Source organism: Accipiter gentilis, chromosome 30 (assembly GCF_929443795.1).
Source record: "Accipiter gentilis chromosome 30, bAccGen1.1, whole genome shotgun sequence".
NCBI classification, from domain to species: domain Eukaryota; kingdom Metazoa; phylum Chordata; class Aves; order Accipitriformes; family Accipitridae; genus Astur; species Astur gentilis.
This window is the reverse complement of record NC_064909.1, coordinates 1,459,900-1,482,846: the sequence shown is the minus strand read 5'-3', so window position 1 is coordinate 1,482,846 and position 22,947 is coordinate 1,459,900. Positions and strand designations below refer to the sequence as shown.

At 42.3% G+C, this 22,947-nt stretch overlaps 1 protein-coding gene across 1 annotated transcript; it reads left to right on the top strand.

The window, feature by feature from the left end:
* Nucleotides 1-13,527: 13,527 nt before the first annotated feature.
* KCNK16 (potassium two pore domain channel subfamily K member 16) lies at nt 13,528-22,736 on the top strand. Its single transcript, XM_049833753.1, is given in 10 exon segments — nt 13,528-13,589; nt 13,591-13,738; nt 17,787-17,866; nt 17,868-17,899; nt 18,438-18,481; nt 18,484-18,602; nt 21,020-21,189; nt 22,518-22,535; nt 22,538-22,558; nt 22,561-22,736. Coding segments are annotated over 10 exon segments (870 nt in total).
* Nucleotides 22,737-22,947: the final 211 nt, after the last annotated feature.

The window sequence follows — 22,947 nt, the reverse complement described above, 5'->3', positions numbered from 1 at the left end:
AATCCGCCTACGAGAAAACAGCCCCCAGATACCACCGTTCAACATGAACAAATTATACCTAGCATATACCCTGATTCAAATAATGCAAACGAGGATTTGGCTACTATAATACAGGAACAAGAGAAAGCTAAAATACATGCTGAAGCTTACACTGCTGCACTCACGGTAGCATTACGACCGATGGTGCAATAGGGAAAAGGAGACTACGGCCCATACAAAGACCCCCCCGTGTGTCATCAGTGTGGTCAACTGGGGCATTTGAGACGTGTGTGCCCTCAATGTGTAGCAACGCAGCCTTGATCTGTGCTGGCACGGACTAACAGCAGCCGGTCGAACTTTCCTGGGGTCTGTGAGAGGTGCGACAAGTTCGGACACAAAGCCAGCGACTGTCAATCAAAGTTTAAGAAAGACGGAACACCATTAACATTCAGCAACCAGGGAAACGGGATGACGAGCACCAAGATGAGGGGTGCCAAGACATCAAGTGCCTCTCAGACAGGGATGATGGTGTACCCGGTTGTCTCTTAAAACTCAAGGCAGCCACCAAAGGAAGCGCAGGAGTCGACCTGGCCGTTGCCGCTGACACGACAATAACTGATGATAAAGTTCATGTTGTTCCATCGAATGCTACTGGGCCTTTGGGTCTTGCACTAAGTGCATTGCTTTTGGGATGCTCTTCTGTTTCTAAACAAGGAATATTCGTCTTGCCTGGAGTTATCGATGCTGACTTCACAGGAACTATTTCGATTATGGTGAAAGTGTTTGTTCCTCCTGTAACCATTATGGCTGGGACCCGAATTGCTCAATTGGTGCCCTTCAAGACTAGCATCCCCTGTGTCAGAGACGCCGAACGAGGGGATGGGGGATTCGGATCCACTGACACGCCATTCGTGGCCTTCAGAGAAATAATTGGATCTGCCAGACCCGTTTGTCAATTCAATCTGTATGGACCTTTGGGAAAATCTCTGCTCTGTAAACGTATGCTTCTCGACACAGGGTCTGATGTGACCATAGTTCCAAAGGAAGAGTGGTTCGAGGACTGGGAATTACAAAATGTCAGCACTGTGGTAACAGGTATTGGAGGCCAGAGTTCCACACAAATTAGCATGAATTTCGTAACGATTGAGGACTGTGAAGACAAGAGGACAGCACATGTAAGGCCTTATGTTTTGAATACTACCATATGGCTTTTGGGTCAGGACGCTTTGGCGCAATGGGGGGTTAGATTGACCACGCATTTTTAAAAGAGGCCATTGACAAGCGACCAACCCTAAAATTAAAATGGCTAACGGACAGACCCGTTTGGGTTGATCAATGGCCTCTGGTAACGGAAAAGGTCGCTGTTTTAGAGCAACTCGTGGCTGAACAGGTGGAAGCAGGACATTTGGTTCCTTCTACAAGCCCGTGGAACACTCCCGTATTTACCATCTTGAAAAAGTCGGGTAAGTGGCGTTTACTGCAGGACTTGCGTGCAGTGAACAAAGTAATACAAGATATGGGATCCCTACAACCTGGTATTCCAACCCCTACTATGCTCCCCAGAGACTGGCCTGTAGCGTTCGCTACATATCAAGGTGCCGCGATTAGATAACTGGTCGACCTCGTTTTACAATGGCCTGGCCATTGCCATTACAAGAGATGCCATGTATAAGGTTAATACCCCAGGTTGCACAAAACCATTCCACCTTTTCCCCAGTAAAAGGTGCACCATTGTCTGTCTTAGTCTGTTGCAGAATACGTAGTTGAGCTATGCAAACACACCAGTGTTGTATAAGTGCCAAACTATTCCATTTAGTGTGCAGTATAGGAAAAATACATCTACTATAAATGTCTACTGTAACATGTAAATGCTACCGTGGCTTAAAAGGAGCATATGCTGCAATATCTGTTTGCCAGATCTGATTTTGCCACAAACCACGAGGGTTGACCCCAGCCTCCCAAAGGGGTCCTTGGGCACAATGAGGGCAAGCTGCGACAATTTCTTTGGCTTCAGCACGAGAAATAACCGTTAGTGTCACCAGGCCTCGTGGACCGCAATGCAAAAGGCAGTGTAACGTCATCACGCATGCCCTTGCTGGCATAATGTTATCATCACCAACAACAGCCAACAACGCTTGTGCTGCCTGGTCAGCACGGCTGTTCCCTTCAGCTAATGGTCCAGGGAGACCAGAGTGACTGGTAACATGAGTAGGGAAAACTGGTGCACTACATAACTGTAAGGCGTTCAGCGGCTATCTCCATAGAAGAGGCTAGTGCCCATTCCCCTGCAACCAAAACCTTATATACATACAGTGAATCCATGATCACATTTAAGGGTTCTGCCGGCCAACGTAACAATGCCATGGTCACTGCCGTGGTCCTCAAAAACTGTGCTAAGCGACTCGGTTCAGTATAGTCTACCTGGTGACATGTCCCATCTTCTTTCCAAACACAAATGGCTTTGCTGGTCTTTTTTTGCGTCAGTAAAAATTGTGCACTCATTATTAGGGTGTTTCACCACCTGCTGTGCTGGAAAAACGGGTAAGGCATGCAAGATCTCCCCACAAGGATGGACCTCATGTCCCACTATTGTCCCCGTAAACCCTGCTAATGCACCCTGTAAAGCAGACACCGCGGTCTGACAGAGTTGGTGAATTTTTCATGCCTTGGGGGAGCATTTTCCAGTGATACCGTTGCATGGGCACTTGATGGTTCCTTTCCGGGATAGAGAGGGCAAACCACTCACGATCTTCCATGGTCAATGCTATTTGGGCAACAGGAGGAACTGCCGGAATGGTTGTTACATTGCCCTGAACCTGTCCCTCCTTCTCGGCGGGCAGTTCCATGGAAGCACCAGTTGATCCTGAGTTGTTGTCACTGGGTCCTGTACAAAATTTAAAGGGGAGAGCCCAGACCCCACCCCTCCCCCCATCTCGTTTCCCGACATCGGTTCTCGTTGTTTCGCATACCACGGAGCCCCCCGCTGGGCCCTGGGTACACGGCAGTCTCGAACTCTGTGTCCGGGCTTACCACATCTCCAACAACAGAGGTTGCCGGCCCCCACCTCCTGAGCCAACCCTCCGGGTCTGGTTGCATAATTCCTCGCTCTATGGCCCCTACCCCCACATCGGTGACAAAACTTGCTTCAAAGGCGCCGCCACCGGACACGATTCTTGTTGTTGCTCTCTTTCCAGTACATGACGTAGCATTTCACCCAGCGATGAGCCCGCTGGCAAATGAGAGAGAATCACTGTGGTCTGCGGGTTGGCTTGAGCCTTAGCACACTCAACCACAACCGCTTCCTTAGCCGCTTCTGGAAGGTTTGCGGCCTGTACAGCAAGCTGAAGCCAATCTAAAAAGGCTGTAAACCTCTCGGCAATCCCCTGGCGGATCTTCACCCAAGGGGGATCTGCTCTGTCCGCCACACGTTTAAATGCGGCCAAGGCGGTAGCTGCGACTGCCACAAAGTCACGCCCGCGCATGCCCTGTGCCTGCGCCTGAGGTGTGGCAAACTGCCCCTCCCCCATGAGTTGCTCCATGGTCACTCCCGCCAGGTGGTGACCAGGATCCTGAGCATCAGTCACGACCTTAAGGCACTGAGCTCGCCATTCCTCCTTAAACAACAACAGCAACGATGGGGGCAGCACCCCTCTCATCAGCTGCATCGCATCAAAGGGCGCAACAGGCGTTGAAAGCAGACGCTCGAACAAAGTTAGCGCCTGCGCGGAATTCACTCCATGCGCCTGCACAGTGCTCGCGAGTTCCCGAAAGGTCTTTACATCGAAAGGTGTCCGCTCATACCCTCCCCGCGCCGCTGCCCGAATAGGGAGAACGACCGGCTGAAACTGCACCCCTGAAAAGCAACGTTCTTTGGCAATCAGTCGCCAGTCTGTGCCCTCTCGGGTGCCCTCTTCCTGGCCATCCCCGTCCCCCTGTGTGGGGGGCACTAGCGGCACTGTACGCTCCGCATTCTGTATGACCCCCTCAAGTCTCCGCAACAGACCCTGTACTCTCTGCAAAATGTTCGGTCCCTCCTCTATTTGAGTCTGTGGCGCAGGTTTTGACGGCCTCCGTATTGCACCACCCCCCTTCTCCTCGTCAGAACTATCGGGATTGCCCTGCGCTGGCACCTCGCGCCACTTCCGTAAGGACCCAGACGAGGGTTGAACACGTTCTGGCAAAGGTGCAGTAAACTGAGGCTCAGCAGGCACAGGAGGCTCAATCCCAGGAGGCTCAGTCCGCTCTCCCAGCAAGGGCGCCTGATCTCCTTCACGGGGGGGTGTTTCCTCCTCTGCCACCGTCTTCAACCCCCGCAGCCTCCTAACTGCTCCCTCCGCGGGTGGCCGTTCCTCCCGCTCTCTCAACTTACAGTATAAATGTCCCTTAACATCCCTGCCTGGAACCCAGTCCAAGAGGCATTCCTCTAAGCCCTTCCGAACCACCCGCCGTAATTCTTCCCAGGGAAACTTCCGAGGGGGGGGCGTACCCGGCCCCGCTGGTGCCGTTTCAATAGGAAAAACCTCGGTCTCCGCCGCACCTCCCGCGTCCCCGCCCTTAATCAGAGAGAGATCGGTCTGCGAGCCCCGCTCCACGACCGCCCACTCCCTCTGAGTCTGACTCTCTGTCCCCGAGGGCACCGTCTCCCGCTGTTCCTGGGGCGGCGCCTCATCCGCAAAGCAGCTCGCGCCGCCAACCAGCACGCCCCGGCTTTCTGTCCTTCCGTAACCACCCTCTCCACTTTTCCCCAAGTTTGTAATCGTTCTGCAGCCCTGCGCTCGCCCCCGAGCGCAGATTGGAGCAAAGACTCCCGAATCTCTCCCCATTTTGGGGGGTTTAAACCTTCTCTAGGAGAACCAATTCCTCCCCGGCGCAGCATCCACTGGATGCATTCGCCCGTGGGGCCCCTCCTAATCGCTCCGCGGGCACCCACCTCATTAGCTAACACCTTCAATACCTTAATCACCTGCGCAAGCTCCATTTTCGCTGTGCGACCGATCACGTCGGGGTCACCACTATGTAGCGTTCGCTACATATCAAGGTGCCGCGATTAGATAACTGGTCGACCGGGACCAGGGAAAGAGACAGATTACACACATGGTGTGAGTGCCAACTTCTGCCTTTTATTGCGCAGTTAATTCCTTTTATACTAACCAGGGCAGGCAGGGTTACAGGTGTGTCATAGGGCTGCGACTAACCCTCCATCTTTCCGTAACATCGCGAGATCTTCCGGACGCCGAACCCTACGTGGCCTTTAATTGTTGTTGACCTTAAAGACTGTTTCTTTACAATTCCTTTACACCCAGATGACTGTGAGAAATTTGCTTTTACCGTCCCAACCATAAATCGACATGCGCCAGCTAAGAGGTATCACTGGGTCATTTTGCCACAAGGCATGAAAAATTCACTGACTATATGCCAATGGTTTGTTGACATCGCTCTCGAACCATTTCGCAAGAAATGGAAAGAGGCTCTGATTTATCATTACATGGACGACCTGCTAGTCTGTGCACCACAACTTTCATCTGAACAAGTATTAGCTGACCTGACGTTATACCTTGGCACGTTTGGTTTAGTCATAGCCCCAGAAAAGGTTCAGCTGACGGCACCCTGGAAGTATCTGGGTTTGCAGGTGGCAGAAGCCTCTGTACGTCCACAAAAGCTATCGCTACACAAAGACATACGAAATGTACGTGATGTACAAAAACTTGTCAGAGACCTACAGTGGATCCGGCCTTATTGTGGTATCACAAATACAGATTTACAACCACTGTTGGACTTACTGCAGGGCAGCAATAGCCTAACTTCTGTACTACAACTAAGTGCACCCGGGCAGCGAGCCTTGACAGCAATTGAGCAGAAAATCACATCATCTATGTCTGGCAGATATATCCCTGATTTGCCTATAAATTTGTATGTATATAACTCAGATAAGGAAGTTGCGGGAATTTTGGGTCAGTGGGATGAGCAACAATTTGGCGTACCCCATAATTCCACTGGTCAAGCTATTGTTGAACTTGCATATCGGACCTTAAAGGATCGTTTAAACATTTTAAAAATGGGGGAAGACATGCGGCATTGTACCCCCCAAGAGTTAATAAGCAAAGCACTGTATGTTTTGAATTGCCTACAGCCACGTGGTACTGAGGATCAGATCCCAATTAATAGCCATATGTGTGGGAACAAAAATGTTGATAAAAATCAGCCACAAGTTTCAGTATTCGATACAGTTTTACAGCACTAGCAAGGACCTTGCAAATTATTTACGTGGAGAAGAGGGTATGCTTGTGTTTCCACAGGTAACAAACAGCCCCATTGGATACCGGCGAAATGGGTCAAGCTGTGGATTGAGCGACCAGATGCCACAGACAACTCAGAAGAGCAAGAGGCAGCGGAGACGTCAGCAGGTCCTGAAGCCCTAGATAGACTGACTAGACGAATCACGATGGAGACCGGCAGTCAATGTGGAGATTAAGAATGCTTGTAAAAAACACAGAGTATGATATCGGTTTGGATATGTATCTTAGTGCGAGTGGGTAGAAAGGATAGTTAATCATAAAAAAAAAAAAAAAAAAAAAAAATTTTTTTTGTAACCATTGTAACAGACATTTAACTAATCAATGAACCTACTAACCTATAACTAATCGTATAGAGAATAAGCAGTTTAGAGTTATTATAGCAAATATATATATATATGATTTAATGTCAATCAGCACTCAGTGAAACATTACTCATAAGTGCCAAGTGTGGAAGTAGTTTTAAGATACCCTGATATGTAGTCATTTATTCATTAATCATAAAAAAAAAATTTTAAAAAAAAATTTTTTTTTGTTAACAGATAGTTAAAACTAAAATTAGAAGTAAGGTCATAGACTCAGTTAACAATCTAGAAATAGGGCGATGGGAAAGTCCATTTTTCGTTAATAACCTCAGGGCGAGATTATGCTTGTGTTTTCACAGGTGCAAGCCCACGATGGACTTCCATTTGATTTATACGACCATCATCATCCGAAGCATCATAGATGGTGCGGCAATACGAATACCACCTCAGCCAAAAACTAATGCATAGGTCATCTTAGCTAACATAACAGGTTAAAATTCTCAGTGCATTACAACCGCATCACAAAGCCATGAACCAATTGATAAGATAACTATGACTTGTGCAGTGTGCCTGGCCAGCAAGTGCATGCATCATAGGTTTTCAACTGAGACGGATTTTGGCACCCGCTGGCCACTTGTGCTAAAATCCATTCCTCTGCAAATGTATAAATACCGGGATTTTCCGAAGAGCATCAGGCTGGTGTGCAGCAAAACCATAGTTGCGTCCGTAGGGACACCCACATAAAACTGACACCTAGTGATTGCTGGGCTAAGTTTGTGGAACAAGACAGCAATATGTTTTTTTTAAAAAAAAAAAAAAAAAAAAAAAAAAGAGAGAGGGGCAGATGTAGGGTTCAGTTATATGGAACTTAGTTATTGGGCCTGAAAATAGCTCATGGTCACAACACCATTCCAGGCGCCTCTAGAAGGCCTTGAACAGAACAAACAAGAAGAAGAAAGATCCCAATTAGAAAAACACAGGTGTACATTCCACGATAAAGGGAACTTGGCACAAACTATGTCAATTCAGGGGCTTATCTCGACCAATTGGACTAAGACAAGTCTTGCATGCTCTAATTAACACAGCCAATTATGTCCTGTGTTTATGCGCGTGTACAGAGTGAGTATAACTAACTTTATCTTATGTTTATGCGCATGGACAGTATCGATGTAACCAATCACCGCTTATGCTTGTGCGTGTGGACACCAAATGCTTGCATGCAGCAGCCAATCAAAGTTTCTAAACAACTTAGAGAATTGTATAAAAATGATCAGCTAAACTCAATAAACTGGCGACTTTAATCATCACATTGGTGTTCTGTCGTCCGGGCCCCGCACAGATTAATCCCTAAACCCTACACATTTGCAACACTGAAGGCCCACATTTATAACGGTCTTGACTCCTGCCTAAGCCACCTGTAAAACAGTATTGCTAAGCATAGAGATTTTCATGCATATCTGGCTCCTGTCTATTCACCTGATATCTAGCTGCTGGTTGGTTAAATATTTATATGGTAAATACAATTTATTTATTATCTCCAACCAGAATAAATCCAAATATCTTTTTTGTGGAGATTTCTTGGTGAAGTAGCTCTACAGTGCTACTTATCATACATATATTTTCAGGATTAATTTATGCCAGACATTGTGGATCATCTCATCTCTTATTTCAAGGCATTTCCAATCCTTCTATATAGTTTATTTCAGGAATAGACAGACATCCGCTGGTCTCCAACAGCAACATAGCTTCTGGGAGGGTCAGGATATGACCCAGACACATAAAGGCTGAAGGGTCTTTTCTCATTTATGCTGAATCTGTCAGGGATCTATACACAGTCTGGAACCACACTATTGAAAACCTTGTGCTTACCATCTTTTGGCTTGGGCATTTGTCTCCATTTTCATCACTTCCTGGCCACTGCAGCTTTCCAGAGAGCTCCAAGGAGAAAATTATATAACCTTACACTGAGTTTCTCTTGCCTGGAAAATGGACATGCCTAATTAAATCTCCCTTTTTCACTCCTGCTTTTTTTATGAAAGAGGCATTGAAGTGGAATAATGAGGTTCACACATGTAACAGCGTAAGTATACATTGCAATATCTTCCCAACAACAAATTTCATTGTTCTTACCTGATTTAATCAATCATAGCATGTAAGTGTTTTATGCCAACAGTATATAACTGAGAGCACTTCAATGTAATAGAATGTTAAGATCTTGTAAAAATGCTGCCTGTGCCAAATATCCAGCTGGTGAATATGGATGTCAACAAGATGAGAATTCGGGAATGCCTAGTTACATATAGCATATTCGGTAGCTCTATATAGAACTTGTTTGTCTTTTCAAAGGCCATTTTTAATAACCACAATAATCGAACTTCTGTTTTTAGATGGCTTCACATGAATCCCTTTTACTGTCGTTTAAATCAATGTTTAATGATCTTTTTCTTGTATTTTTTTCTGTTTCATTTCCTGCAATGTTTGCTTTGAAACCTCACCAATAAGGCAAGCAATGTAAACTAGATATTTCTAATAGAATCCATGCCTTCATTTAACACCACCACAATAAAATTGAAGACTTTCAACTAAAACTTGGTTTTTGCATTCCCCTGAAGGAAATCTCAGGGGATGCACCTGAGATTTTCCAAAGATTATCTTCTGTTCATTTTTTGGGGCATCTGAGGTGCTTCATTTGACACAAACAGTGAGCTAAAAAAATACTTGTATTTGTGGGCCAACAGTGGGTTTACCCAAATGCATTTATACAAATAAAGAACAGAAACAACAAGATCTTCCTCCAATACAATAACTACAGAATTCAAGGAAGCTTTTCTTTTTTTTCATAGAATCTGTCTAAGAAAAATACTATTGAAATCTTGGAACTCTTCATAACTGTTATCTGAAAATGCTTCATGTTTTCACCTATGTGAGTGTAAATCAGGAAGTCAAAATGATTGCTTTATATTTGGAGTGAGAACAAAATCAGAAGTAGAAAATTGCCAGATGGCAGTGTCATGCCTGAAGAAATGCAATGTTACTGTTATTTGTATTTAACATGGTTCTGAAATAATTTCCTTAACTCTTCTCCAAAGTGCAGGGTTTAAAAGTCATTCAAGGAGCAAAGCAAATTCAAAACAATTCAGTATTTCCATGTACAAACTGTTCAGGCTGAAATGCATAACCTGTGGAAGAATGGGTCCCTGGATCTTTGCATCCAGTTTGTCATCTAGCTCTGTACAGAGACATTTATTCTGGAAAAATTAGTCCAAAAATTCATTCATCAGAAGTTTGAGGATGACAGGATCAGCCAAGGTATCCTTCAACATTTAATTACTTATTTTAGAAACAGTTTAGAAACAGTGTCTATGTAAATTATACTCCTACTGATCACAATGGTATTTTTTCTGGCTTTCGAAATAGAGAGTGAGGAAACCATGTCAGTTATTTTTGGCCTATCTTTTATTTAGCATCTGTCCATGATTAAGAATTGTTAGGAACTGTAACAGCAATAGGTGAAGCAATTGGAGAACCCCGAATCCTTTGTTTTGCTCCAGGTAATACATGCTAAGTGATTCACTATCTTGACTGTAGACCAGGATGTCATTTTGGTATCTGTGCTTTCTAGCACAGCTCAGATTTTCTCTGGGAAAAGCTGGATCCTACTGGGTCAGTCATACGTTACAGTAACATTGAGGGAGAAAGATATGATAAGTGAAGGAATAATCCATAAGGTCATGTTCAGCTCTGGATTCAAAATATGTTTTGTAAGAATTCATTCCTTAGCTTTGAGACCAAATGTACTCTTATGTTTAACATAAGTGTTCTAGGGAGCACTGGAACAGCAGAACCTCTGAGTAACAGTCAACTTCCAAGTTCAGCTACTCTCAAGAAGTTTTTGCTTTCAGCATTTTTTATTTTTAATGTTTGTGAACTCGGGTTTTGTTCATTTTTTTAATCAGAAGAACATTAAAAGAGCAACAAGAGAAGTTAGACTAGATAGTGTGCTTTGTCACCCCATCATCAAAAGGGATCTAGTATATTGTTGTTTCGGCATATTGTATATTACACCTTTTTACCTGGAAGACTAATTTAATTTCCGATGTGGTATGCCATGCTGTGCTCCATCTTCCAGATTCAGAACTTACACAGAAATCACAAGTCTTCAGTTTATTTCCAAATGTATATATTTGAGTTTCTTTTTTCCAGTGGCAAGACATAGCTTCTGGGCTACTGTGCAGAATCTTGTTTTGGTTTATTCCTATGTTGCAACTTGACACTAAGGGAAAAAACCCCCATGCCTTTGCAAACAAAATATTGATGTTTCTATAACTTGAAATCTATAGGTACATATTTCTGTAGCTTTTCCATGGGAATAAATATGGCAGCATTAGCTACTTACAGACTGTTGTCTTTCACGTTTTCAGAGCACACTACTCTGCTCACTTGTATGGAACTGTGCATGTTTATGAAAATACTTTCTTAAATGTGTGCTTCATTATTTTGCTCTTGCATGTATCTGTAAGGTCATTCAGCTCTAAGGTGGTTCATCTCTCACTGCATATTTACTCTGCAGTTTCTTGTGCACATACAATTGATTATTATTTTTTTTTCATCTTTCTGCAGAAACACTGCTTTCTACATCAGCCGCAGGGCAGATCTTATCACATATTCTACGTGTCTTTTGAAGTTCTCTCCAGTTGTTTGTTACATTACCCATTAATTGATTATTTTTTTCCTGCCTTTTTTAAAAATGCTTTTCAAATTATAGTCATGGTAAAGATGATAACACCTCCTCTGAAAGTTGATTAGAAATCATTTCACTTGGCCAACCAAATAGGATACAGCTGTAATGTTGAAGTGCTTTAAGTAGGAATATCTCAAGTATAGAAGTAAACAGACCTTGAGAATTTTAGTGACTCAATTCACAAAATCCTCAGAAAATTAAGATCCTAAAAATAAGCCTAAGTGGACATTTTTTCTTAAGGCATAATTTAGACTGCCAAGTTTGGTGGCCAGAATGCTTTGTTGAACTGAACTGAACAGAATAGAAGGGGAGATAAAAGAGGTTCAGTGCTGTATTTATTCATTTGTAACTTAATTAACAGTTTCGTACCCGTAATTGTGAAACCTACTTCAACTGTGGGACCTTGTCTCAGCCCAGCTATGCACATGTGTTTGCATCCGTTCCAGAAAACCAGTAGGCTAGCATTCTCTTGGACTGAAGACATAGGTCCTATAAAATACAACAAGACAAACATCTGGATCTCTCACCAGAGGTAGCCCTGCTAGTGTAACAGGAAGTTGTGCAACATCCCAGGCTTGTCTCCTGAAGTTCTTGTTAGATACTCTGAAAGTAATTGTCATCCTTAGCACAGACCAAGAGAAGGCCTTCCATCAGTGCTAAGCAAGTTGGACATCTCAGTTTCTTCAGATCAGTTTGCTTCATAAGGTTATTGCAGTGCTCAGTAATATTGATGCCACTACAGCTTCTATCTCCTAAATGTTTCACTTCAGCCAAAAAGAAATGCCTAAGCACCAAGGCTCTGAGTCCTTGCACGTTGCACTTCTCTACTGAAATCTTTCTGTCCCCCAGTCACAGCAAGAGTGGTTCCAAAGTCCAATATGTTCTTTTGGGAGTTCTCCACAATACTTTTCACTTTTCAGAGTGACAAGTGGCCTTCTGCTGCCAGTCAGTCATCCTCTTCTGGGTGGAGATGGCTGGCCCTAGGCTAGGAGCACAGTTCAAATGGCAAGTACAGGGGTTTTCCCAGATACAGATATGAATGAAACCATTTTTTCAGTCTTTTTCTCTGAGCACTACCTCTTGTTTGAAGGTAGGTGAAAAACAATCTAAAGCAAAGGAGGGATATCTGTATCCAGAACATTTTAATTGGAAGAGAGTTTAATAACAAAATTGCAGCCCTAGCCGTATGGCCTTCGTACTCTGTGTGTGCGTGTGTGTGTGTGTGTGTGTATTTTCTTTCAGAAGCAATGTGGCATAGATGATACTAGCCGTAAAGCGTTTTCTACAGAAAAATATGCAAGCCCAGCTCATTTCCAGTGCATGATAATCTCTAAGTCTCCCATGAGTGAACCTCTGATACTTTTTAGCTAACGATTAACCTTAAGCACTCCTTCCCCTTATGCATTTGGATTAAAAGGGCAATACAGAGACTGAAAGCAGTAGTGATGAGTGGTTCATTCTCTAATTCTATGGACTAAAGGGTGGAGTCATCTGACAAAGAATTCAGGAGCAGCAGGTCAGGCAGTGAGGGGACTGATCTTATTAGGGTTAGAAAAGAAAGAGAAAGTCTGTCTTGTGAGCAGGCTGAATTCAGGATGTTTATGAGCTTCATCATGCTGCTTTCACTGGTGCCAGCAATGTTTGTATGGTACAGATGACAGCTGTTGATTTTTCCATTTATTCAGCTCCATACTCTTCTTTGTTCTGGGGAGTCTGCTGTAATTAGAGACTTTATAGTGTTTTCTTGTACAAAAGTCTAGTGTTTAGAGTAAGGCTTTACTTGTCAAGACTATAAGATTCTATCCGTGATTCTATTCATATGACCCCGGGTAAGTCCTTCAACTACAGTTTTCAGCTTCCCAGCCTGGAAAACAATACTGGTCTCAGAGGGCTTATGTCAGGCTTCATTCATTTGATTGAGATCTCTGGATAAAAGTTGTTTTAATAGGAGAAAAACACTGTGATTCACATTCTTATTAAGCCATAAATGTTCTCCCTTTATTCTGGATAGAGAAAAGATGTGGAGGATAAAATTTGCCTGTTAGTCTCATTTTATATAGGCCTGATACCTGTATGTTCTGTTAAAAAATTCTCCAGGGCAGTAACTGGGAACATGGATGTTTGATTCCTGGGCATCCTGGGTAGCACATGTCTTGGGACAGCAACCTATTAAGTACTGAGCAGGGACTGGCAGCAGCAGAGCAGCAGCATGCCCCTACTTACCATACACAACCAGCAGATAAGCTGGACTCTGCTGCTGGTACCAGGGTATCTTTTACCTGCTCCTGGGTCCTGTGGTGTTCCAGCTGCTGGAAAAGCAGGCAGAGACCCACTTTCAGGACCAGTTCCAGCTGGAGAAGCTCAAGTTCCTGCAGAACTACACATTCTTGGACAGGCAAGCCCTGGAGCTGTTTGTACAGGTAAGAGGAACAGGCTCCCATTATTTTTGCTCAAGCATTATTTTGGTTAGAAGAAATTATACTGTTGGGGCCAAACATGTCATAAATTGATCTGCTGTCCATGACATTAAAGGACTAACTGTACAAGAGAAAGGCAGAAGTTTCTCAAGCCCATTCACATACCTCTTTATCTTGATCTATTGCACTTCTTTCTTTTCCCAGTCATGAACTCCCAAAATATGCAAATCTGCTGATGCACCTTTGTGCTACCTTGCAATAATTTCAACTTCGTGGTTTTCAGATCCCTCATTAATTATTACATGGGAATTATGCATGGGGACAAAAACCAAGAATCAAACTTACAAGAAGTAGCTTGCCCTTCTAAGGTTCTCCAGTCCAAAACTGTGCAAATTCTGCCCTTCTTTTGTACTAGAAATTGTCAACTGCCTTTGAAGATGGTCCTGCAATTTCAGACCTCTAAAAAAAAGATAAAGTCAACCATCATGAACTGTGTTATCTATCACTTATAATGAGAGATAAAGGACTCTTGTTCAATATGGGTTCTCAATGACATCTTCAATTACATTTTAATCTATTCCTCAAAACTGGCTGGAGATAAATTACTAGACCTTTCATGATATATAGACATATTCTCATTCTAGTATTGCAAGAACTTGACAGAAATCCTTGAACTACCACTTTCCTCATGCTCAAAATTTATCCAGTTACAGAGCTGGTTGCCTAAACTGTTTGAACTCTTTCTGCCACGTTATTAAACCTGATAGAAACTCTAAACATGCTGCAAGTTTACACTGTCCAAGTCAGAGGACTTCCACAATGGTATATGCTTTTGATCAACAAAAAGCCTAGATTCTGTAAATTAATTTAAGCAAATAGTGAAGTTCAGATCAGAAAGGGAAGAGAAGGCACCTGAGCCTCTGTCTACAAGGACAATGGTCTGATTACTAATACTGTGATTATTTCTTGTGGAACATTTGGCATTGGCCAGAAAATGAATAGAGTTTTCAAGAACTTACATGGCTAAAAATACATCTGTTTTTTTCAACTTCACCAGTTGGTGATATTATCTGTCTTTCCCTTATCTCTGTGATAATGATTGTAGAGGAGAAAATCCTGACTCTCATTCTAAACCAGATTGGGGTACTTCATAGGATTGAAAGGTTTAGTTAAGTCTCCAGTACCCTAGAAACCTTAGGGAGGGTTCGCACATGTCCAGATTCTCCTCTCTCTGGCTCCAGTGGAGCTTCCTTAGCACTGCCACGCCACTCAGAGAATCACATTTTGCTGCGTCTCTGCTGAATTAGATACAATCACTTGTAAGCTGTTCCAGACAAAACCAACTGAGGGCACCAAATTATCATCTACAATGCACCAAGCTTCAGAGTACTTATACTTGATAGTCCTCAAGGTAAATGTAAGTGCAGGTGCCCACTGACTCACCTGTCATCTGTAAGACCTCTTAAGAAATTTGTCCAGCTCTTACTAATAGTAGGGAATAGAAGTCTTTCCATATTAAATCTCTAACTCTAAAACTAATGCAGGGAAGCAATCATGTCTCTATACATTTTAACTATGTGGTTAAGGAGGCCTGTTCATCTTGTCAGAAGTTCCAGTCTGAAAAGTCACAGTATTCAGGCTGTGGTAAGACACAGCCACTAGATTCAGTCTGAGCAGCTGACAAGTATAAGGTGTCTTGTCTTATTGCCAGCTCTTTTAAACCTAAATCATGGAACCTGAGAATCAACCCAGGTTTCATTTTGGATATCCATTATCATTAATAATAGAGTTACCACTTATAATTCATTAACTTTTTATTTGATTGTGCGTTAAGCAAATTCTTGCTATTCCATGTCCATAAACTGCATTGGCTCTGCTTGGTTAAGACTGCCTAGCTGAGAGGTGGCCCTCAGCTGCAGCTCCTAAGCTGAACAGCCTGGAGCTTTGGGAGAGTGCAAATCCAAACTCTGTGATCTAATACGTCTCTGGTAAACATACTTTGATCAGGAAATTATGCCAATCTGACAGCATAACTGAGAAGCAGATTCATTGAGTAAGGAGGTACCTTTTTTAAGTCCCTGTTTTGATTACGTCCGTACTTTTTCAGCCCAGAAGGAACTGATATAAATATAGCCTGAGAAGACCAAATCCTTGTCCATGACCATAAGTGGCTGCAATGTGCATTGGCAAGGGGACAGGAACAGAAATGGCAGGCAGTTTTTATTCTCTCCACATCCTAGTACAGCTTTATGTAGGGTTCATACTCTTACTGCGAATTATAGCACATTGCTTTTACTTACTGGCTACTTCTGCTCCCAAATGCAACAGCTAATGTTCATCAACCATTCAACAGTTACTCTGTTTGCACTCCAGCCATAACCGTTACTTGAGTTGTAGATGGAAAGGAGCTAGGAGCTGTTATAACTCTCCCACATGAACCTGTTTGTTTAGGTAGGATTCTACTGGGCACAAGGATGCCATTTCTTTCATGGGGTTGTACTTAAAAGCAACAATCATACCAAGAAATCTGGCCCTGTCAGACTATGTCTGAAGTGTTCAATATTCAACACTGCCTTACTCCTCCATGGGCTTCAAGATGTGAAAGTTGGCTTTCATGATGTGAATGTAGCTTCTCTGAACTCTTGTGCATTGAAACAGACAGAACTGACAAGTGTTCCTTACAGGGATGAATTAAACCTGTGATTATTTTAGACATTTCAAAAGACTCACACCTCAGTAGCTTATGCTTGTTCCCTCTAACCAGAAAATAAGATAGTCAGTTCTAGGTAATTTGATGTGTCAAACTCTTCCCATTCTAAGAACAGGCTTTTAATGGATAATGTAACGTTCTTTGTCATACTGGAAAGAAACTCCGCTGACACTTCAATCATGAAATCACATATGATGATGCCTAGCAGCCCTATCTGATGATCTTGATCGAACTGTAGGATTTTTTACTGAAGGAATAACATTATCTATTTGACTTAGGATACTCAATCCACCAGCACAGATCAGCTAATATTGCAGAACCTATGCAAAATCAGATACCTTGTAGCAGGTATGTTCATCAGATAAGCAATTCTTCTGGCAGTGGTCAACATTTGAATCAAGAAAGAATATATTCTTTGGTCTCATACTCCTGGAACCAACTAAAGCTGTTGAATCCTGCTCATGTCTTGCATGATACAAAAGTCTCTGCAAGAGATGACCAAGTAATTCCTTCAGGCATTTGGCAAAATAATGAAGGCTGTGGCCTGAACCTCAAAATTGGTATGTAACAAACAAGGGGATTCTTGAAACCCCAGCCACTGAGCAAAGGGTAACCAGCCTCCTTCAGAGAAATCCATGGGAAGAGCAAAGGAACACAGTCTTCACTAAGGCAGCTAACAAGATATTTGATGCATAAATAGGAGCAGCATTTCTTTTGTACATAATAGTTTTGGTCATCTGGTAAGAGCTATCTGGAATAGCAAAGAACATTTCATTAGCTAATCTTTCAGACTAGGTGAATCCTAACATTCATTGAAAATTATTGGGAACTCATGGCCAAAAATAGTAATTCATCCTCACTAGTACTTACATAGAGGAAACAGAAATGAACATGTTCCCCATGCCCCTCCCCACAGACACAGCCATACATTTACACATGCCCAAATTAAAAACTGGAATTAGATGACTAGGCTAGGGAAGGAGAGAAGAGGAACTGCCTTTATTTTTTATGGCATAACTTTACTTTCCCAGTTTGGTCACTCTGGGCACTCCGTCCACTCACTCCCTTCCCCTTAGCCTTCAACTAGTTATGGAACCTATCTCACTTCAATGGCCAGTACTCCAGTGACAAGAGTTCAAGTTCCTGGCCAGCTCTATTTCCAAGTTTTGCCATGTCAGCACATGGCCATTTTAGTCAAACTCTACCTTGTTATCTACACTGTTTATTGCTCTGCTTGCTCAAGATTGAAAGCAATATTACTTCCGTCTTTTTTTCTGACATTCTTCTTGATTTGGTCTAATGGGTTGCTCATCTTTGCTCCTTTGACCTCTTCTGCCTCAGGTCCTCATGGAAGCATGGGAAAAAGGGATCAACCCAGAAGGAAACTCTACAAATCCCAGTAACTGGGACTTCAGCAACTCCTTTTTTTGCAGGAACTGTTGTCACCGCTATAGGTGAGGTACTCTCTTTCCTTATAAATTGGGGTTTCCTCCAGCTGTCCTGTAAAGCCCCCAGAGATGTGCAACTGGTGGACAGAATACCTCTGCAAGACAGTCTTGACAACTGTGGGTTGTGGTTTTCTATTGTTTTGCAATTACACCTGTTATTCTTGTGTATCCAGCATACTACACCTGCAAAAAAAGCTGAGTGCCTACTTGGTACACGCAATATCATTTTCTACATGCACAGCACATCTTGAGGTTGCTTTGAAGCACTCATTTGCACTCACCACAAAATCAGAGACCTATAGAAAATTACAATACTCTTTAGAAATAATATTTTTCTTGTTAAATTTTCTGTTAGTAGTCGTGAATGCACAGGGCTCCATCATACGCTATGGCAATTTGTAGGCAGATTTAATTGCAGAAAATCATAGGTCCACAGCTTACTGAAGCTAACGTATTTGAGCTTCCAAGCCTAGAAACTTCCCATGGTGGCCTGCAGCCTGAATGTTAAGCCTTTTCATGTAGCTGTTTTCTTCTTTTTTTCCAGATTGTTGTAACCTGGCCCCCAGCACAGTGGCAGGGCAGATCTTCTGTGTGTGTTTTATGCCTTATTTGGAGTGCCCCTCAACCTCGCCTTCCTTAATCAGTTGGGGAAAAGCCTCAATGCTCATCTGATTACCCTGGAAAGATGGGTGCAAAAGCCAGGCCGTACTGAGATACAGTGTCAATCTATCATTTATTTCCACTATTTTAAAATTAATTAAAGTTCTCTTCTCAGATAGGTACTGCAGCTGCTAGTTTGGGTTTCTTGTGTATGCCTACATTTTTCTGAACCACAGCAATTACATGGCCCTCTATATCAGAAAATTGATATACTCCATATATCTACAATAGCTTTAAAGCAATTTGCTTTTGCTTGAGGGACTCTAGATTTGCCTTTTTAAAACCTGACTCAGCAAAACTATTAAGCAAGCATGGCCTCAATTTTGAGAAGGGTCCTTAAGTTCTGGTGACCTTAGTACATACATACATTGCTGAATCAAGCTCTTATTATCTAGTCTATGCTAGCATCTATCCAGAATCTAGCTCTACACTGTGCAAAGACAACTTGTTTTTATTGGCCTGCTAATCTGGCTTGAATTACCTTCCCTCATTGTGCCAGCAATTTAGCACTTCCTTCCTTTTCTTTTCTTGAAATGTAAATACTCCTTCTCCTTATTTATAGTTTATTGGTGAGTCATTGAACGAGTCCAGATGTATTAGAATAAGGGAAGCACTGATAATAGAAAATACATGAAGATCATTTACAACGAAGTTAGTGCATGTTTCTAAGTAAAGGTTCAATTAATTGACCTTTAGTTAGGTCAAAGGGAGATTAGGTATGTTAGATATGTTGGAACATTTCAGAGTTCTGGCACAAGTTTTTTTCTCTTTTTTGTTTGTAAAATCTCTAAGTCACTGCATTCTTTACCTACACTGGGAAAGCTATAAAATTACTGTCAAATGCAGACTTGGTTTATATGAACAAGAAGTACTTTAGCTGCATAACCTATGTCTGTTCCCCAAATGCATGCAGCTCTACCACCAGAAGGATTTTCTGGTGCTAGTATGCTAGTATAGCTGCATCTTTCCTGAGATTTCTAATTGCACCTCAGGGATGTGATTCCCCCCCCTCCACCCCCCCAAACTAAGACCTCATTTCTGGCAGAACTCGTATTATCAGACAAAGCTTTGGAGCTGTATCTGCTTATTCACTCTGAAAAACCTCTTCCAAGAAGGTGGTTCACCTCCTTTTAAACAAAATTTAGTCATGCTTTGGGAAATTATTTATAATCAGTTTTTCTTCATTCCTGACTTACTCTCCCCTATATTATAGGTATGTACCTGAAAGTTCTTAAAAGCCAGCGTAAAAAGTAATGTTGTGCATTTCAGTATAAAATTTTATGCAAACTTTATTATCTAATTAAATGCTATCACACTTCTGGAATGAACTAAATGACAACAGGTATCAACTATAACATTGTCAATCAGTAATTCTTGAAGTGCTTTGTAAATGACGTAAGTATTATTATACAACTGGAGAGACATGGTACATAATACAGAATTGATTTGTCAAAGTCACCCAGTAGGCTTACGTCAAGTTTCTCAAGTTCAGTGGACTATTTTATATGTGAGGTAACACAGAGAGAGAAAGAAAAACCCGATACCTGGACCTTCTACTTTATAAACAGTGGTTTGGCTGTTCATCCAGTCACTATAGGTGCACGCATAGAAAATCATACTCTGGTTTGAATGCCCTTGAGGGCTTTTTTAAACAATTGCAATGAGTTTGCATCAGCCCACACATCACTAGTCAAACGTTCACCAGAGTGTGTTCCCTGGAAATCTGTGAGTTCCTGATCCTCAATTCTAAACTCCTAAAATGCCTTGTCATGACCCATCCACTGGCCATTCTGTGTACCTATCTATTGCACACATATGCTGTAACTTATCTCCCAGAAGGCAGACGTTTGTACTGAGAGACACAGTTCTGCCCTGTGCTGACAGAAAACAGTTCTGCTCTGAATGTTTCTAAGTTAAAAATAAAACAGGCAAACTGACTTTACTTAGATTTCATCCAAACATATTTTTGGCTGAGGTCTTGCAAGCCATTTTGTAAATCTTTGGAAGCAGTCATGGTGAAGAGAACCCTAATTTGTTCCTGCCAATCTTTGTATCATGAGTTATGCAATACTTGGTGATTTTCCTCAAAGACAGGAGCCAATTGATTACGAGAGCATCTCCACTTGACTTGAAATTGTAAAGTGAGTATTTCATTCCTATGGTTGCCATAATAAGTTTGAAATTATGACTTGAGTATACTTACAAACTCATTGCAAAAAGCTTTAAAAAAAAATCCTCATTTTTTTTCTAATTTTGAGATTTTTTGGATTCATGATTAGGTACAGTATCTCTGTGCAGGGTAAACAGCAAGGTCAGCCTGCAGTGCATGGAAGCATTGGTTTATGCTTTCTTTTTTGGACATTGCTCCCAGCTGGAGTGGGTTTGTGATTCAAGAGCAAAACAGACCCAGCAATTTCCACTAGACAACTGCTCAGTGCTGTTTAGCTGTCATCTTCCTTTTATCTTTCAGGTGGTTCAAACACTGACAGTGGCAATCTTCCTGACCACTGGGACCCTGATCTTTCTAGTGTTCCCACCACTGGTCTTCAGTTATGTAGAAGGCTGGAGCTACGGAGAAGGCTTTTACTTCACCTTCATCACCCTGAGCACCACTGGATTTGGGGACTATGTGGTAGGTAATAAAGAAGGTGAACTGGATTGAGCTTTGTTATTAGTTACTCTAGTATAAAGCTAAATACATAGAGCACAGATATCCATTCTACCTTAAATCTGGTACAAGAGTGAGCTGGCCCAGTCTGGTAATGATGAGCTCATGTATTATATGACGTGGGCATTTTTCTCTTGGCAACTAAGCTGATAGTCACCAAACTCATTTCACTTATGTCACTGAACACCCATTCAACAGTGACTATGTCCAAGCTAGTACGAGTGTGATCCATGAGTGACAGGTGGAATACAAATGAAATCTCTTTGTCAGTATTAAGCCTTTGAAACATCCTCTCCTAACAGTGATTTGTTTCAGCAAGTGCCTACCATTCTCAATAAGAAATCATGTCAAATATGAAATGATCAGTACTTACAACGGGGTTAATATTACTGACATCCCCAAGACACCTGTGAAAGAAAACAAAACCAGTGAGATTACATAGTCTTTAGAGATCTAGGCTGAGACACAGCAGTAGAGAGACATGAGGGGTTATTTTTTCACCCACTTATTTGAACAAATGGTCTTAACAGGTTATGTATAGTGTGTTTATTTGTTAAAAATACTAGGGTCTATTACTTCACGAGTAGTAGCTCTCCTCTCCTAGAGGTCATAACTATGTCCCAAAAGGAAACAAAAACCCATCCTGTGCTGAATCTGGACACTGTGGAGTTTCATGATGATCTGGATGACAGAGACTAAATGGGTGGCTGCGGTGCTGCCCTGTCCCTGTATCAGCTCCACAGATTGTCCATGCTGTGGAAATACCAAACTGGGAATTAAGACTCCCATAACCACCTACTTAAAACGGCTGCATTTCCCATATAATATTCTCCGGGTAATTTTGAATCCTAGTTACTGAGGTATATCACCCTACAAAAAGCAATAACTATATCTCTAAGGTAGTAAACCATATCTTTCTATATCATTTGAGATCCCCTGTGTGTCTCTTGAGTGTAATATGGCTAATATGGATTCAACATTGGGTTTCCAAGATGATGTTTTTCTTTGTCAGTGGCTAGGAACACTTGATTTTGTTCATCCCTGATTAACAATAGATATGGTTATTTTTATTATATATCCTCAGCTCCAGAGATTTGATGCCAACTGTGGTAAGCTTAACCTGAGAGTTGGAACACAAAAAGCAAAAAGCTCACAGATTACGCAAAAAGCTCATAGATCACACAGACTTGTTAAACATACACTTTTGAAGGGGGTGGAGAGGGTATATGAGCATGTATGTTGTCTGGCAGACCAAAGATATCAAGTTTAAAATGCAAAGTTTCCTGGATTTTTCAGGCACAAACCCCAACAAGCACTCCCAGTGTACAGGAGCCTAACTTGATATGGATTGGTTTTGGCTCGGCCTGGCTAGCTCTGGTCTTCAATGTGGGAGCTAATTTGATGGAAAAATTCCTTCAGCTAAAGTGGCACAAGCCTGACTTAAGCTTGGCAGAAGGACCCGCCACCAAATTGGAAGATGAACCTGAGCATCCTAGAATCCACATCCCTAGCTGAGCAAGAATACAGAAAGCAGTCTTGAAAGCTCATCTTTCATCTATATCTCACAGTAAGCAAGCCCTGTGGATAAAGGACTAAATCACAGGTTGTGGACTGTTTCCTAAGGAGGAAATGTTTCAGATGCATTGAAATTTCCACACACTGTGTAGGCATCAGCCAATTAAAACCTCCAAAGAAGTAGCACGCATGGTAAAACAAGTGTCCCAGG